The sequence below is a fragment of the Asterias amurensis genome, chromosome 2 (assembly GCF_032118995.1).
Source record: "Asterias amurensis chromosome 2, ASM3211899v1".
Classification (NCBI taxonomy): Eukaryota; Metazoa; Echinodermata; class Asteroidea; order Forcipulatida; family Asteriidae; genus Asterias; species Asterias amurensis.
Window position 1 is genome coordinate 25,626,912 of NC_092649.1, and position 18,232 is coordinate 25,645,143.

General features: G+C 38.0%; 1 protein-coding gene and 1 long non-coding RNA gene across 2 annotated transcripts; both read right to left on the minus strand.

The window, feature by feature from the left end:
• Window positions 1-2,328: 2,328 nt before the first annotated feature.
• On the minus strand, window positions 2,329-9,271 carry LOC139954447 (uncharacterized). Its single transcript, XR_011788116.1, has 9 exons — window positions 9,165-9,271; window positions 7,349-7,990; window positions 6,025-6,315; window positions 5,533-5,842; window positions 4,936-5,281; window positions 4,427-4,693; window positions 3,623-4,092; window positions 3,130-3,268; window positions 2,329-2,808 (listed from the first exon to the last, which is right to left on the minus strand). It is a non-coding gene; the product is annotated as an uncharacterized lncRNA (long non-coding RNA).
• Window positions 9,272-11,799: 2,528 nt separating this feature from the next.
• Window positions 11,800-14,910, minus strand: LOC139952685 (monocarboxylate transporter 3-like). The gene is made up of 3 exons (XM_071951890.1): window positions 14,676-14,910; window positions 12,832-13,668; window positions 11,800-11,974 (listed from the first exon to the last, which is right to left on the minus strand). The coding sequence occupies exons 1-3, from the start codon at window positions 14,908-14,910 to the stop codon at window positions 11,814-11,816; spliced, it is 1,233 nt and encodes a 410-aa protein (XP_071807991.1). The 3' UTR covers window positions 11,800-11,813.
• Between the last annotated feature and the right edge of the window lie 3,322 nt (window positions 14,911-18,232).

The window sequence follows — 18,232 nt, forward strand, 5'->3', positions numbered from 1 at the left end:
TAAACACGGTGAGATATAAGTAACGAGTCGTGTGACATACTCTTTTGTTTTATACAGACTCTATGTAGGCCTACATCATTAGTTTTAAAGTTGATGATTGAGAGACAATAACAATATAAGTTTGATATACGTTGATCGCTTTACCCTAAATCAAACTCGCGGCCTTTATTTTATTCGCTGTGTCTTCGTAAGCGTTGGTACAAAATTCGGAGCATTTACAAGTCATTCGTCACCTCTTACGAAGATCGACTGATTTAGTAAGCGTTACCGCGGTGATGCTTCTAAAAGTATGTGCCTGAAGATGAAGATTATTCTTCTTAGTTGGACATATGTTCAACTCTGAAATTTAATGACAATAAACTTATGTGGTAGGAAGTAGGCAGCTTTGGATAGTACATTGTATCATTTCAGAAACATTTCACTTCTTGGTACACACAGGTATGGAAAACGAGGTATCACTTTTTATTCCGCAAAAATTGAGCTTAGAAAGCGTTACCACGGTAACGCTTCTCAGATTGTGTTCCTACAGGGGTTATTTTTCCTATTTGGACATATTGTTCAACTCTGAAATTATTGGCAATTAAAACTTTAAAATGCGGTAAGATGTACACTTCTTAAGGGTATGAAAAAGGAGTGAGACTTTTTACCCCCACTCCCAAATTAACATAAGAAGCGTTACCGCAGTAACGCTTCTCAGATAGTATTCCTACAGGGATTATTCTTCTTATCTGGACACAAGATTCAACTCTTAAATTTAATGACAATTTTCCTTTGGCCTTTGAAAAAACAACGCACAGTTGTTTTAAATGATGGGGGTTATACTTCTACTATTTTACAATGATCATTCTACATCACACATAGTTGTTTCTTGTTTCACATCATCAATGTATTTATTTCACAATAATGCCATGTGTGTACAATGTATGGTGCTAAACCTAGCAAAATAAATGGAACATTTTAAACATTACTGTATACGTATCGGGCAAAAGAAAACACTTAAAAGTAGTAAAGTGATTGATAATTATGTTAATGGGCATTACTAGCAATGACATGCTGACAATAAGTAGGTCAGAAGAATGTCAGGGAGTTGATAAAAAGTTGGATTTATTATCATTTATGAAAGTTCACAAACTGCAAAGAAAGTTTAAATAGGCTTTCATGAAAATTCATTGTTCATTAATTGAATTGATGAACAGTTAATGAACTTGGTTCATGAACTGCTCCGATGAACAGTTCATGAACTGACCATAGAGCTATTATAGCTGTATTGTTTGATGACAATTAGTTAACAACAGGGTGGACCACGTGAAGGTTGTCATCTCCCACCCCACAAAAGGGATCGTATACACCAGAGTGTGTAACCATTACAACAATTGCTTCTTTGTAATGTCACCCCCCTCTGATGCCCTAGACTACAGAGTGAAAAACCAGAGATAAAAAATCTTGCCAGAAAATACTCTGGAAAACCCTGATAACATTAAATTATCTAATCGATAAAACATCGTTAGTGAGTACTCGAACGCCCTCGACATACACCTACACGTCATGACCTTTGTTATTATAAAAACCTCGTTAATGAGCACTACAACGCCCTCAACCTACACATTGAAAACGTCATGACCTTTGGCCTTTTGCGATAATAAAACCTTGTTAATGAGCACTCAAACGCCCTCAACGTGCACATTGACAATGTCACGACCTTCGACATTAATAACTTCAATGGTGTTACTGAAACCCATGTGTGTCTCAATATTTACATGTCCTCATAATTATAGTAACTAAAAAAAAACATGGTGGCCACCATGTGATGATACCCAAGAGCAGATACCATGTAAACAATTAGACTAATAAATAATTGAATTACAGAGTGACACATAATAAAAGTTGCAATTCATATTTAATTCACTATTCAAATTAAGTAGCAACAATACCAAACTTAACTACAAATAACCACTTTTATACACTCCTTAACAAACTTGTTCTCTTTTCATTTGTTATGAGTTTACTTTTACACATAACCTTATGTTGGTTCGTACGTTGTAATGAGCACATTGCATTACAAATTAACGTAACTTGTTTCATGTTTGTAGTGCGGTACTTCATTACGCGCATGAAACTTTTACATACTTGCAATGAGGTACTTCATTGGAAGCATGTTATAATTGCACGAGTGTAATGAAGTACCTCATTACAAACATGCAATTATTGTTTGTGAATACATGAACTTGTATTAAGGAAGTACCTTGTTACAAGTTATCATGTATTCTGTCGACATACTTGTAATGAAGTACCTCATTACAAGTATGTCGACAATAATTGTGTGCGTTACTTTATATACCAAAAGATCCATATGTCTAGCCTATGTCGCTCCACTGCAGAAGGAATGCCACTTCATCACCATTCCACCTTGATTGTTCTTATGCTTGTCGCATCCATGTGACCCTTCCAAATTATCTGATGTACTGCCTCTTCGTCTCGTGTGCTCTTGGGGTCCATTCTGTTATACAAAGTTTCCATTTGTTGTCATGACACCTTGTTGTCATTTTCTGCAATGACAATTTCAAAATAATTGTTCATTGTTGTTCACATGCTCTTGGAAAGTCAACTCTTGGAAAGTCAACTCATCGTCGATCCTTAGTAACAGTCGAAGCTGTAGACACCAATTTCGATACAGCCTTAGATGAGGGCAGTCGTCAAGAAGAAACAGTTCTTTACCAAAGCGGTGGTGAAGCAAGAGTTGTATTGGTACATGCATAAGGTGGCTCAGCATCTTGGCGTGACCCTCAAAGTTGTTCGACTGTGTTCATCCTGCAATATGAAAAGGAAAAAAAATACAATGATGGTTAGCTTTAAAGGTCAAATGTGTGTGTATAATACTTTTCGTGAGTAACCGTTTCTGTCATCTCAAAGACACAGATTGTTGAAAAAAAAGATGAACATAAAACACTCTCTTTGAACAATCCTTTCAAGTTATTATTTTCTTCTTATTATTATTTATTCCATGTGTAAAAACCGTTTGGGTTCTAATGAAAACTAGTACGGTTGCCTATTATGACATGTTGTAGACGGTTTGAAAACTAAAGGCTTATAAATTCATGAAATTATTAGACCACTTGATCTTCACATTACCAGCTGTTCTGTTGTTTCATCCGTTAGACTGCAACACATCCTCTCATCCATATTGGAGACAGGAACACTTCTCTGTGTAGCCAGGCACCCATCTGATGTCATCTTGGCATTTTGACATTGGCAGATAGTACAAAGATCACTGAAATATAATATATGTAAATCGGGTCAACAATTACATTATTCATGTCAAACACACAACAAGTCGAATTAACAATTGTAAACCTTCTCCTAAAACATCGCCATAAACCTTCTCCTTGAAATAGTCTATAAACAACAAAAAACATAACAAATATGGGTGATTGAGTTTTACAATCATAGTTTGTTATGAATTCTTTCTCTCAGTTTTTGAGAGTCACATAATTCTCATACTCAAGTTCTTTCCGTTAGACGAACTTTCAAGAGCTTTTTGAGAAGAATAACAGACGGGACGGTTTGTAGACTAAATTTATGATTTAAATTCATTTAAAAGTAGACCAATTGATTTTCACATTACCAGCTACACATGTTGCTTCATCAATTAGACAGGAACACATCTTCTCATCCACCATGGAGACAGGAACACTTCTCTGCGAAGCCAGGCACCCTCTGGGATGTGGTCCTCTAGGTAGTCAGGCACCCTCTGGGATGTCGTCCTCTTGGTAGCCAGTCACCCTCTGGGATGTCGTCCTCTAGGTAGCCAGGCACCCTCTGGGATGTGGTCCTCTAGGTAGCCAGGAACCCTCTGGGATGTCGTCCTCTTGGTAGCCAGTCACCCTCTGGGATGTCGTCCTCTTGGTAGCCAGGAACCCTCTGGGATGTCGTCCTCTTGGTAGCCAGTCACCCTCTAGGATGTCGTCCTCTTGGTAGCCAGTCACCCTCTGGGATGTCGTCCTCTAGGTAGTCAAGCACCCTCTGAGATGTTGTCGTCTTGGTCCCGTGACATCGGCAAGTAGGACAAAACGTCACCAGCACAACCGCTGACTCCTGAAAATGATATCAATCAAGTTAACAATTACAATATTCATGTCAAAAACTTTTCGCTGTACAATTACACTTATTTTGCAAGGTTATATTCGGCATGTTTATGTATTTGATTCAAAACACAGAAGAAAAATAAAAACCTTAAGTCAGAAGATTCTACTCCATGAATGGAAATGAGTTAAATTGTACAAATTAATAGATTCTTGACATAACTTCAAATTGAAACTTAGATATTTGGTCAACTAAGTCGACTAAAGTCTGTCTTGAAAGCAAGACTTTGTAAAAAGTAACAGAGAGAAAATCTATCTGTTGAAGTAAAAAGTGAAGCACTACGTACAGCGACAGGTCCAATCCAGGCTAGCAACTTCAGTGGATGGTTCAGTCAACGTCCGTCTCAGTCATCAAACAGTCAACCTGAATAACACATCAAAGACGACTAAAACGGGAAGATGCTGAATTAAATAGAGTTTTTTTCCAGATTGGAATAAACACACTATGAAAACAAAATGTGATACCCAAGATGTCACTCTTCATCACCAGGTCTCTCCCAGTTGCCTTCAGGATTGTAGAAGCACACCGTTTCCATTGCAGTCACCATGATCCCCTGCAGAAACAAAATTCAAAGTTGAATAGTTTTTAAACTTCTCATCGAGGAATTGGACTTAACTAATTGTCAAAGACCAGTATTATCACTTGGTGTATACAAAAACAATGCTTACGCAATGAGTTAAATTATACAAATTTATAGATTATTGACAACGCTTCAATTGAAAGATTTGGTCAAATTAATGGTGATGTCTTTCTTGAAAAATCAAACTTTGTAAACACAGCAGAAAGAAAATCTACCTGTTGAAGTAGAGAGTAAGGCATCTAGATACAGCAACAGGTCGATCTCAGCATCTCCAGTGGATGGTTCAGTCAACGTCCCAGTCAGTCAGTCATCAAACAGTCAACCTGAATAACATGTGAAAGACAACTAAAACGGGAAGATTCTGAATTAAATAGAGCTTTTTCAGATTGGACATGTTACTACTTCTATTTAAAACTAATTATATCAATATAAACCACAAGGGAAAACTAATTATGAAAGAAAAATGTGATACCGTAGATGTTATTCTTCTTTGCCAGGTCTCTCCCAGCTCACGTCAGGATTGTAGGAGCACACCGTGTCCATTCCAGTCACCATGATCCCCTGTAGAAACAAAATTCAAAGTTGTAATAGCTGTTAACCTTAATTTAAGGCTTTGGACACCTTAAGTAATTGTCAGAGACCAGTATTATCACTTGGTGTATACACAAAAATGCATATCCAAAGAATTAAATTGTACAAATTTATAGATTATTGAAATCACTTCAAATTGAAATTTAGAGATTTTGTCAAATTAGTGGTGATTTCTTTCTTGCAAAATCAGACTTTGTAAAAACAACTGAAAGGAAATCTACCTGTTGAAGTAGTGAGTAAGGCATCCAGATACAGTGACAGGTCGATCCCAGCAACTCCAGTGGATGGTTCAGTCAACGTCCCAGCCAGTCATCAAACAGTCTACCTGAACAACACATCAAAGACGACTAAAACGGGAAGATTCTGAATTAAATAGAGCTTTTTCAGACTGGACATGTTACTACTTCTATTTAAAACTAATTATGAAAGAAAAATGTGATACCGTAGATGTCACTCTTCTTTGCCAGGTCTCTTCCAGCTCCCGTCAGGATTGTAGGAGCACACCGTGTCCATTCCAGTCACCATGATCCCCTGCAGAAACAACATTCAAAGTTGCAATAGTTGTCAACCTTCTCCCTAGGGCACTGGGCACCTCAACTTATTGTCATAGACAATATATAAAGATAAATTGAATTTTAGCGATTTGGTCAAATGAGTGGTGATTGCTTTCCTGAAAAATCAGACTTTGTAAAAACAACTGAAAAGAAATCTACCTGTAAAAGCATCCAGATACAGCAACAGGTCGATCCCAGCATTTCCGGTGGATGGTTCAGTAAACGTCCCCGTCAGTCGTCAAACATAACCTGTAAACGAAAGAAAACTAAAAAGGGAAGATTCTGAATTAAGTTGAGCTTTATCAGATTGAAATTGTTACTACTTCTTTATCAAAACTAGCTATGGAAACAAATGTGATACCCAAGACGCGACTCGTCATCGCCAGGACTCTCCAAGTTGCCCTCAGGATTGTAGGAGCACACCGTGTCCATTCCAGTCACCATGATCCCCTGTAGAAACAAAATTCAAAGTTGTAACAGTTGCTAACATTAATTTAAGGCACTGGACGCTTTAGTAATTGTCAGAGACCAGTATTATCACTTGGTGTATCCCAAAATTAGCAGTATGGGTCAATTTGTGCTCAATTTGGTCATTATATTCCAAGAGAATAATGAGAACAATGAAAGGAAAAAAAACCTTCTTGCGTTACTTTGTGTGCTTTCATAATATGCATAACAAATTCTTCAGCTGAAGTATCTTATTATCTGAGTGAGAAACTACCTCTTTCTCTAAAACTATTTGTTACTTCAGAGGGAGCATTTTCTCACAATATTTTATACCATCAACAGCTATCCACTGCTTGTTACCAAATAAGTTAACTATGCTAACAATTATTTTGAGTACATACTAATATTGTACATAAGACTCAAGACATAAGAAAACTTTATTGATCCTCCAAAAACAAAAATGCATTGCTCACACAACTTTTAAAAAATACCAAATATAAATGCAACAACAGGCAGATAAATAAATAGCCAGGATACAACGCACAAGGATTTAGGAATACAAATATATATATATATACCCGACAGGCCAAGTTTATACAACAATATACAGTTCCTTCAAAAACAAACGGGTCTGAATGTTCAGACTTGATGTCATTTTGGTTGAATATGATCAGAATTGGGAAATGAACTGAAGAATTGCTGTCCAACAATGTATGGACCATTATTTGAAATGTGACTCCATCGACAATTTTGGTAATTTCTACCAAAATTGCAGTTGAAGATAATCAAACACAAAGACATTATTTACACCATTATGAAGTTTGGAAAGGGAAAAGTTTCCGTATGGTGCCACCACTTCTTCATTCGATATGAAATAATATAGTTTCTAATTTACCTCAATGAGACTCATCAAATTTTTATGAGGACTCTGAGCAATTGGAAAAATTGTTTATTTCCCAAACTGAGTTTGACCATGGAGCCCTTCAAAATCTATCATTACTCCCCAAGCTAACAATCAAACTGAAAATGAACTAACCTTGAGGTCCTGAACATAAAAATGAGTAAAATGTCGTTTTCCTCACAGCATACACAGCTCCCATCGATGTCTTCATGGCCGGCCCTCCCATTATAGGCAGATGGTTCCACAATTAACCGGTTCACCGTCGCAGTAAAAAATAAAAAGACAAAATACAAACACTCAGAAAAATCCACTTGGAAACAGAATTATTCCATTTTAGTTTTAGGATTATGTCAGGTGTAATAAATGGTGTGCGTGGTTGTTACGTGACGGTGCAAAACAATGACTGATGGTGTGAAGTTATGATGACATATTAAGATGTGACTTAATGAGCTTAGTAGATTTAGGTTAGTGTGCAACGCTGCGCATACAGTAACTGGGTTGGACGTGCAAGTTTGGTTAGTAGAGTTATGAATAAAATGGTGATAATTATAAGGATGATAGTATACCTTTCCGGGTGGACGTAGTCCCTCTGTGCGGTCATACAACTCAGTAGAGTCCCAGGATTTAAAGGTGTGTCCAGGAAGTTTAGTAGCATGCAACTTTATCATCAACATGATTCCAATGATGGGTTTTTTTCATGAGAGAGCATGTGCAGATGAGAAGGACCCCGTACATTGTACCAGGTTTCCACACTCAGATGACCTTTGCTTTCTGGACCTTGTTCATAGACAAGTACAAACAAACAAATACATATATTTTATAGAACAAAAAGAGTAGGAAAGAAAGGATCCAAATAAAAGGTGGGAATATTAAAGCCAATCAAAGTTTTAATTTTAGAAATAATTGGTGGCTATACAAAAAATGGGAGTCAAATGGCGAAGACAAAGAATGGTCCATGAAAGGATGGGTTACTGGACCATGTGTGGTAAATGTATTGTATGTAAGGGAAATAACAGGTACATGATTAGAAAGCAAGTTGCATCGTGATGCAACTAACAATGGTCATTTACTAACAGGTATGAGGAACCTGTGGAAATACATATTTATATAAAAAACTATATGTTTATAGGCCTATAGTAAAATTGTATAAAATTTAACACGCATTGTGTACTAAACAAATTTTATTGCTTTAATTATAACATAATCTGTTTCCCCTTTGGCTTGCCATACTATGGCTAGCAGAGTGCATGTGGTTTATATATTATTTATATAGGTCACAAAGATAAGTTGGAGCTGTCCCCTTTAGGGGGAGCTATAGACAAGATTTTAAAATCCAAATGCTTATTTTACTGGAAGCCGATGCAAACAATTGTCTGGGATCCATTGGCTGATGCACTGTAGAAGTGTGAAGTGGAGGCGTGCTGCTTGTCTTTATCAGTTTTTTGAAATATCAGGCAGGCTAATAACAGGTTGTAAACTTGGATACGAGGATTTTATATAAAATAAAATAAAAAAAGATATGAGGCGGACACTATAGCTAATAAGAAACTTGGTCTAAACCTGAAACAATTCAATTGTGATGGAAACTGTAGGTTTCTGGCTCCGCAGAGAAAGGTCAAAAACTATGGTGAAGCACACCATTGAGTATCAGGGGGTGGAGTGTGGAGGCGAGGATTCTAGATAACGGTGAAAGTTTGATTTGAAATTACTTTTTTTTGCGGTGTGGATTTTCTGGACCCACGCTGAGCTCACTATATGGAAAGAAATGAGAGACTTATTTTTGCGAGATCCAGTTTCAAAAAAACACTCGAGGTGCATACCATGAATGACAAATTGTTCAAGAGAGGTTCGAGAAGACGGTCGATAGCTAGGCCCTCTAGAAATATAGTCATTGCAGTTATAGGAGTCCGAAGGAAGCATGGTGAAATATCGTAGAAAAAACAGTACTCACAAAGCACAGCACAGCACATCAAATGGTGACATATGAAATAAGGCAAAACACTCTCGAGACTAGCTTTAGCCAACATGGTATACCGTCCCCAGCACACAACCACGGCGTAGCAAATGAGCCCAGTCGACCATGCTGCATAGATTTTCGTAATGGAAATTTCCAACTCAATCACGTGCTTACTTAGAGAAGAGCTATTGTAACACTTTAACAACTTGGTTATTCACATGCAAATTAACCAACGGAGCATGCAATCGCCACACCCAGATAACAAAGAAACTGGATCCAAAAACCGCGCGTCTTAATCACTGCGATCTCATAGTTGTAGCGATCAATGGAAACTTTGTGGGCTTTTACTTTCTGCCCTAAGTCACCTACACTACATCCAGGGGCCAGTTTAAGACACTGTTGGTAATAACTTAAAAATATTTTTTAGCATAAAACCTTTGGTAATGAGCAATGAAAAGAAGTTGATAGTGTTAATCATTGTGAGAAACGGCTCTCTCTGAAGTAAAACGTATGGTAGAAAAAGACGTGTATTCTAACGGCTAATTAGATTATTAAATAGTGGACCGAATTAGCTTTATGAAGAAGTAATCCTGGAAATTGGGAGACATCTAGTTCAATATAAACAGTAATTGTGGTCTTATCAACAACTAATAACTACACAATGAAAAAAGGTAAATGTCTGTACTGGTTTATTCGCACTGCATGGTGCATGGACATAACCGATCAAGATTTTCGACGGTATCTCAAAAACACTCAAACCTTAAGAAATGAAATGTTCACAACTAATAGTTTTATTAAATATTTCTACTTTTATATAGGATTAAAACAATCGAACGGTGCCTTTCAGATCTGCTAAAAATTTAAACAGATTAATATGATATACTCTTGTATAGACCCCGTGTCTTTTAATAGCTTATTAGTGTTTTTAAGTTGATGGTACACTGTAAAAAAATTGGGTAAACAAATGCCCACATTTTTATACATTTAAGGGCGAATAGTGAACTCCTCCAACTTTTGGGCAAAGTATTACCCATCAAAGTTGGGCGCTCTGATTGCCAAATAATTGGGTAATATTTCATCATCAATAGTTGGGCATATTTTGGTAACCAACAGTTGGGTAATTTTTTGTTTACCCATTTTCTGGGTATTTAATAATTATCAATTACCCACTTATTGGGCGATGATTTTATTCATGATCTAGTTAAAATGTTTAACCATTTTCGGTGTTATCCAACAAATGGTGAATGTATTTAACCCTTTGATTTACAGTTTCTCCTGTGATACGTCATACAACCAGGCATGTAAAATATATTTTCCACGATGGCAAACGGTGGTGAGTTGTGACCTTGGCATCTCTATCAAAATCGTGAGGGTGCTCAGTGGTTTGTAGATGCTTTGGAAGGTTAGTTTTTAACTAAATAAAGTGTGTTTCCTGTTCAGTTGTTGTACACAGTCGTGACAGTTGCAGCGCAAGCAATGCAGTGATAGTTCCATGCATGTATTTCATACACAAAGCAACACAACAACCACGCATACATGCCACAACCGGCGTTGCACATAATGGCATGATTAAACTGAAACTATCACAGTAGTGTCAATGTGTTGCTCGCTCTGCAATTGTCACGACTATATGTACGACTGAATAGAAAACACAACTTCATATTTAGTTAAAAACTCACCTTCAAATTGGATCTATATCCACTGGACAACCCCGCTCGTCACAGCCACTCCTCCACTCGCCATGTTGGAAAATATCTTTGTTCTACTGTTTAATGCCCAACTTTTTGGCAACTCTTTAATCGTAGTGCGCATGATCGGACGATTTTGACCAACTAATGTGCATAATTTTAACCAACAATCGAGATTAATTAAAATTACCAAAAAGTTGCCCAATAAATAAGCAAAAGTGTAACCAACAGTTATGATGAATTCAGATTACGAAATATTTTCCCAACACTTGCCCAACTTTTGTTTCGCTTTTTAAACAAAGAATGGGCAAACAAAATGTTTGCCCAACAAGACCAATTATTTGTTTTGTTGGGTAATTATCGACCAATAATTGTTGACGTTACTTTGCCCAACAAATGATTTGACCAACGTTTTTGCAGTGTAGAGAGACAAAATAACATTATTTGAAGCTTTACGCGAAACCCCACTCCAGAACTTTCTTATGTATACAAATTTGAATTTACATATAAATGCCCGCCATTTTCTATAAAGGAAGTCTTGAGTTGCACAAAAATGATGAATGGATTGACGCATGTCAAGTCTTCCTTACAAAAAACAAGTACCCCTTTTTCTACGAAGAGTGTTAAATCCTCTTTCAAATTCTCTTGGGTGGCAACTCATCAGTCATTTTGGCATATTTGAGAGAATTAGTAAAACATGATAATATGTTGAGATTTTGGTTATTATTTGTGATTTTACCCATATACAACGATGTGTGTTAGCACTGTATATACTCAACACTTGATCGAGCTCTGTGAAAAAAAAAAAAAAAAAAAAAAACACAGGCATATTACTCGGATGGGAAGCAACCCAAGAACTTTGCGATTCTAGAGTCTTAGACCGTTGGTTGGGCCACACACAGTTGGCCAATCACGGTTCACCAAACTTGCGGTAGTAATGTTGCATTAGAAAGTTCTATTCCTGAACCGGGTGAGTTTGTCCGTCATCATCCTCTATCCCAGCTTCGAGTTTTTTCAACAGAGGCATCAAGAAGATCTGCAGAGTCACTGTGAATTGCAAGCCCGCCAAGACGTAGAACACCACCACTAAACTCCCCAATTCTTCGTACATCCAACCTTAATGTAGAAATGGAATATATAAATTGAAGAATTATTGGTTGCTTATGATTGCCTTTTGGTCCCAAAGTAGATGTGTTAAAGTGGCATATTTGTGTAAAGGCACTCTAAGCCGTTTAGTGTCGATGGGGTCTTGGGTATCACAAAATGCTTTCTAATGGTACTCACTCCTTCAAGAGTGCTGATGTACATCTTTGGAAGTTTACCACACTATGTCAAACAAAAACTATATTGATAAATTTAAAAATCAGGTTAAAAAACACATTTGTTTAATCAATGTTATCACAATGAATTTCATTCTTGTCTGTCATTTTCAATAATTGTATTTCTTTCTCACTTTACAGCGCCATCATGGACCTCATACGGTGATATTAGAAATAAAACGGTTCCTCAGAGATTCTGCCCCCCCCCCCCCCGGGTAAAGAAAAAAATACACTGGTTCCCTGTCTTTATCCGCAGTGATAAAAACATGAACCACCCCATCAAATCAAATGGTTTCACTGGACAGACATGCAGTGACGAAGGCTTCCATATCAGTGTTATGATGGTACGAAGTGATGTAGTTTGTACAACGTCTGCTTTTTTGTTTTTTAGTGTTAAGCCTTTATCCATCCTTGCGGATAAGGAAAGGGACCAGTCTATTCGGAAATTAACATGTGCCAAAGGCAGGCGGTTGATTCAAAAGAGGGCGCAATCAGAACAAATCTGTACACAGTTTGCCGTATGGGGGACAGAACCTCCTGGAGGACACATACTGATATCTAACTTAGATTGAGGAGGATGATACACAAATATAATTTGTCTCCAAGTCATGGACTTTTTAAGGGTTTGCCTAATTGGATGAACATAGATCTTACCGGCAAAAATTGGCCCTGCCAGATCACCTATGCCTCCAAACAAATCGGATATCCCAATCGCAGATGCGAAGTTGTGAAGGCCAACAATTTTGCGAAGAAGGACATAACTGACTGCACTGCACATCCCTGTGCCGATGCCCATGAAACACGCTGAGGCCACCAGTCCCCCGCCTCCCTCTGCCTGCGTGCAAAGTACTCCGATAGTGGAGAGCAACTGGGAAAAACCGAACACGGCTTCCGCTGATACATTCGGTCTGATAAGGAAGCCACTTATGGCCCGACCCCCAAGACTTCCAAAGCCCATAACACTGAGAAGATATGTAGCATCCAATGGCTCGAAGCCATAGTCCAAAGCCATGGGTACGATGTACACCACATAAACGATATAAACGATTGATAACTCTAGGTACATCAGACAGTACAATGTAAACCGATAGCTCTTCACGAGTAAATCCAGTCGTAATTCAGAGAGCAGCCTGTGAATATTTTTCATTAATGACAAACAACGCTTATCCTTGTCTACATGTAGATAAACTCGGTCGGGGACTTTTCCATCCAACAGTTCAGAATCATTTTGATGTTCGGTGGTAGTCTTAGCATGCCCTAGAGGACGATAGAGGGCGCCAACTGCACACACATTTAAACATATTGCACCTGTGATGAGCATGGTTCCCCTCCAACCGTACATATCGAGGAGTACACGAAGTACAGGCGGTGTCACGATCATACCCAAACCAATTCCAGAAGACGTGAAGCCACTGACTATGGCAAAGTACTTATTGAAGTACTGCGCAGAAGCAACCCCAGCGGCTGTGAAACATAATGCGATACCAAGTCCTGCCGTAACAAACAGAATATTCCAAATAGTTAATACATGTTTGTACATACCCTCACCACTCATTGGTGTTCACCGTCTCTAGCTTAACTACGCAAGAGCTTGCACCTAAATATATTTTGACATCATATAGCAACTGTCTATGTAGTCCGAGGAACTCAAGATATAACTTGTGACCAACATTGTACCAAACAGTATGCAAATCTAAAACCTATTAGAAACGTATAAAACCCTGAATGAGTCTTTCATAATCAAAGCGTGTCAATATATTGCACACTAAAGTGCAATAAAAAAAAAGACCGTCATTGGAACTTTAGAACGCGGGTAAAAGTGAACTTACCGGTGACAGCGCCTATCAAATACATTTGAAATATAGCCGTGGCCCAAAAGCTCAAAACGAGTGCAGCAAACATCAGAAAACCGCCACACATCCATGCAAATCTACATCCCAGGCGATTCACAACCACACTAGCCACAACAGCTGTCACAAACCACACAAAATAATTATTTCGTAAGTTGAATATTATACTACAGGAGAAAAAAAACAAGACCAAAGTGGGCCCAATTTCGATTCATGGCTCTGCTTGCCGCCGAATCCTGCGCTTAAGATCACTATTTTCCGCTTAAATGCAAGCGCCGAATTTCTGCGCTAGCTGTGTGTATAAGCGTATTTTGCGCACAAGCCAAAATTCCCCACTTGACCCGTAAAATACGCTTGAGCACAGATTTCCCTGCTTCCGTAAGCCACGGAATTGGTCCCAGATCGTTGGCAACTGTGAGTAGTGAAGTTTACATTTTAAAAGGCTGGTTGATTTCGCTTTGTATTAATTTTTGTTTTTGCCTGAAGCAGTATGCTTAAGTGTCGTTGTGGCCGAGCAAATAAGAGCTACACGTTCAAACGCTGGTGTTTCTGACCAGCATAGTGTGGGTGCAAATAACTTAACTTAATTAATTTAACGTTGCATGTGTTGGGTTTCCTGTCACGAGCAGGTACATGTATACACCGTACCTGCAAAAAATGAAGATGAGGACATAATGCTGACTATTGCCCCGGTCTCAGCAGCACTGGAGTTGAAGTCAATTTGCCAGCTTGTGTAAAGAACCCCTGCACATCTCGTCAGTGCAGCCTGTAAGAAGTACACGATAAAGACCGCCACGACGATCACATAGCCCCACCCACCGTCTGGTGGGTCGCTGTCTTTGCCAACTGGCTTCGATGTTCGTCTACCTCTCGAGTTAGACATGGTCCTTTATCTGGGTGATCAACCAGTTGCATAAATCACAAAAGATGAATAATGCAAAATGTTTTAAAATTATCAATTAATTTACAGTATAGGGCATACATGGCTGTGTTCATTTAAAATCCAAAACAACAAAGACATCAACTCAGACATGGACAACAAAAACAGCAAAACAGACAAGGACATTAATAATAATAATATCGAAGTCTTATATAGCGCACGTATCTACCAAACAAGGTACTCAAGGCGCTCAGTACATGTAGATACAAACTTTCAGAAAGATAGGTAATTGCAGTGATGAATTTTGAGACCTAATTAGTTAGCACCTTATAAGGGTTTAAAGGTGCTACGGCGCATTAAGCAGCCACAGCCAGGAACACCGGGGCGAACCCATTCTCTTATCGATAAGTGCTCTGGGTTCTTTGCGTTACATAACACATGGGACCAACGGCTTTACGTCCCATCCGAAGGACGAAGCAATGGTCAAGTGTCTTGCTTAAGGACACAGGTGTCAACAAGTATCAACTCAACAAAAGAAACAAAGACAGCAACTAATACATGAACAACAATGACATGAATATGGAAAACAGGAGTAAAATTTAAACGAAGTATAAATGGGAGCTGGATAAACACTTAAAAAAATAACTATTGCTGATGTTGTTCCATAGCTTAGAGAGAACGGGGAACAGGGCTGTTTTTATACCGGTTGGTTTTGCAGCGAAGAATTGAGAGGCGATTACTGTTTTTTAATTATGACTATATGAGTTTGTGTTCTTTGCTCAGGAATCCAGCTACTAAATTTATCACCTTTAGGAGTACACACAAATTTAGCACAGTTCCTCTCTCCTAGTATAGGTTTTCTCGGCCAATTTCGGAAAAAGAGCAGCCAATTTAACTGTCAAACTATTCTATTTCTTCGCGCGAAATCGAATGCTACTGAAAAGGGTCTTTCGATTTCGGTTTATTATTAGTCAAATGTAATGTTGCGTCATTCGATTTAACAAAATAATCATTTAATTAACAATTCATCAAACCAGCATTCAAATTCGCAGTCGCTTCTTGAGGCGTGTGTGTCTCGAAAAAGAATGACGATACACTAAATTGAACATAGTGCTAAAGGAATTTGACTCGACTCAAAACGAAATTGAATGGCCGAATTCTGAATTTGAAACGCAGTAACAACTAGAGAGGCAAAACAGCTTTAATTCGAACGCATGAAAATGAAATGAAATTGGCTGCTCATTTGCCGAATTTGACCGAGAAAACCTATATTAGCGAGGGTAGGGTACAGAGTGCACGCTCATTTAGTGATTGTCCATATATCCATTGTGTTGAGATCCGAGTATATTATTCTGCATGCTCTTTTTTGGAGCTGTTCATGGGTTTTACACTGTTGATGTGTAATTGGACAAACAAACAAACAATCAAGCAGCACCAACAAACAATTTGGAAGTATGCAAACAAACGTCTTGGGAAAAACTTTTAATAGCGGATCTATAATCACAAGGCTTTTAAAACACCTGTAAGGCAAAGTTTATAAACAAATATTAAAACATTACCTTTAGTGTAACTGGTAACATTAATCTTACCAAAAGTCACAGTAGTGTGAACTGACTGTAATAACTAACTGGGTGAGCTTACTGTTGCCATGGAACACGTCGGCGCAGAATCCGTTTATGACGGTTATCGGGCGATATTTCAACACTAGCGCATAATGACAAACTTTGGTGCATTGTTCATAGTTCATAGTTCAATTTATTTCCACTTAATCACTTAAAAATGAAAACACATAACATTACAAGTGGGGGAGGGTCAATAATTTACAAATTCGTGACACTCTGGATTAAAGGACAAAATTGTGTACAGTTTTTCTAAAGGACCAGAGCAATTCTAGAGAGTTGTGCCCGGCTTAGGTGACCTAAAGCCAAGGTCAGCCTGAGGTCCAAAGTCACGAGCTGTATAAATGCAGATAATGATTGCAAATCACGGTTGACAAGCAATATTTTAACACTGTAAGCCTATAGAAATGCATTTAGGTCGTTTTTATGCAAAGATTTCGGTCAAAATATATTTTAGTATTATTCTATTACAGCACGTTAATTCGGAGGTCCAATTCATTGTTCTATGTTCCACTCTAAATTATCTAAAATTTACCTTATAGGCTACCAGTACTTTTCCCCCATGTTTATGTTAAAGACTAAAATAAATGAGTATATAAATTACTACAACAGGCTACTAAAACAGTCATTTGCGTCTACATCAGACCAACGAACTCGAACCTGCTCTGTTTGCTGGGGTGGCGAGTTTGCTTGTTCTGTTGTTTGTTGATGCTAATAATATATATTTCTTAATAATTTCAATTACACTTTCTTCCAAAAAGGTGCTACACATTGATAAGTTGAAAATACCGGCAGGCCATTTTGTACAGTCAGGAAACGAACCAAAAGCCCTTGATTTATACTCCTGAAAACGTTGGTTCCCTTTCCGATAGCGGTCTTTATTCAATAAAACAGAAGATAAAAGTTGTAGCTTTGACTTTAGAATCTATAAACTAAGTGTTAAGCAAAGCTATCTGGTGTTGATTAACACATTTGAAATGCATAATTAATTATATGGTGGAACAATTCATCGGTGCTGGGCTTTTTCAAGCTAAGTTTCTTAAACACCGAATCTACAACATTTTCACCAACATCTTTTAGGTCAAATTTGTTTTATTACCTGCTCCTGCAATAGAAGCCTCAAACCGTGTCAAAAATTGTGGCTACCGCTACAGCTACGGCTAAGATTGTTGCTACGAACATTATTCCCAGTACACAAATTCCCATTGAATCCCATTGAGTCCCTTTGACATGTTTAATGGGATTCAATGGGATCCTATTGTTTTAATGGGATTTAACTGGGTCCATTGAACCCCATTTAGTCACAAATTCCATACCAATCCCATTAAATCCAATTAATCCCATTACTGCTTTTAGTAGTGGATAAACCTGACTGAGACAAAACTGACGCAGTAATAGTTTCATTCTGAAACCATAATTCTGACCATTTAATAGGCATAGGCCTTCATGAAAAGCCATTGCGTATCACAGCCAACGGTAATGGCTTGAATCTCGATGCTCACTGAGGTAAGCAGTGGATTGAAGGACAGGAGCAATATCAGAATAATTAGCAATGGTTGTGATAAGAGATTTCAAATGCTAGCCGGTCTATATTGTATTATGTGATCGGTTTTTGGTTCTTGAGAGCCACAAAGAAAGCTTGATCAGCATCCAAATGACTGAAATGGAGCACATGTTCGAAGTACGGGTTTTAGCTGCTTGCTAAA

Bases quoted from the DNA above. Each gene is read 5' to 3' on its own strand.
- LOC139952685 (XM_071951890.1), bottom strand. From the start codon at position 14,910: ATGTCTAACTCGAGAGGTAGACGAACATCGAAGCCAGTTGGCAAAGAC. The intron at 13,669-14,675 runs GTACGGTGTATA...TTGTTACGGCAG, and splicing joins CTCATCTTCATTTTTTGCAG to GACTTGGTATCGCATTATGT. The intron at 11,975-12,831 runs GTAAGATCTATG...TTCTACATTAAG, and splicing joins GGCAGGGCCAATTTTTGCCG to GTTGGATGTACGAAGAATTG.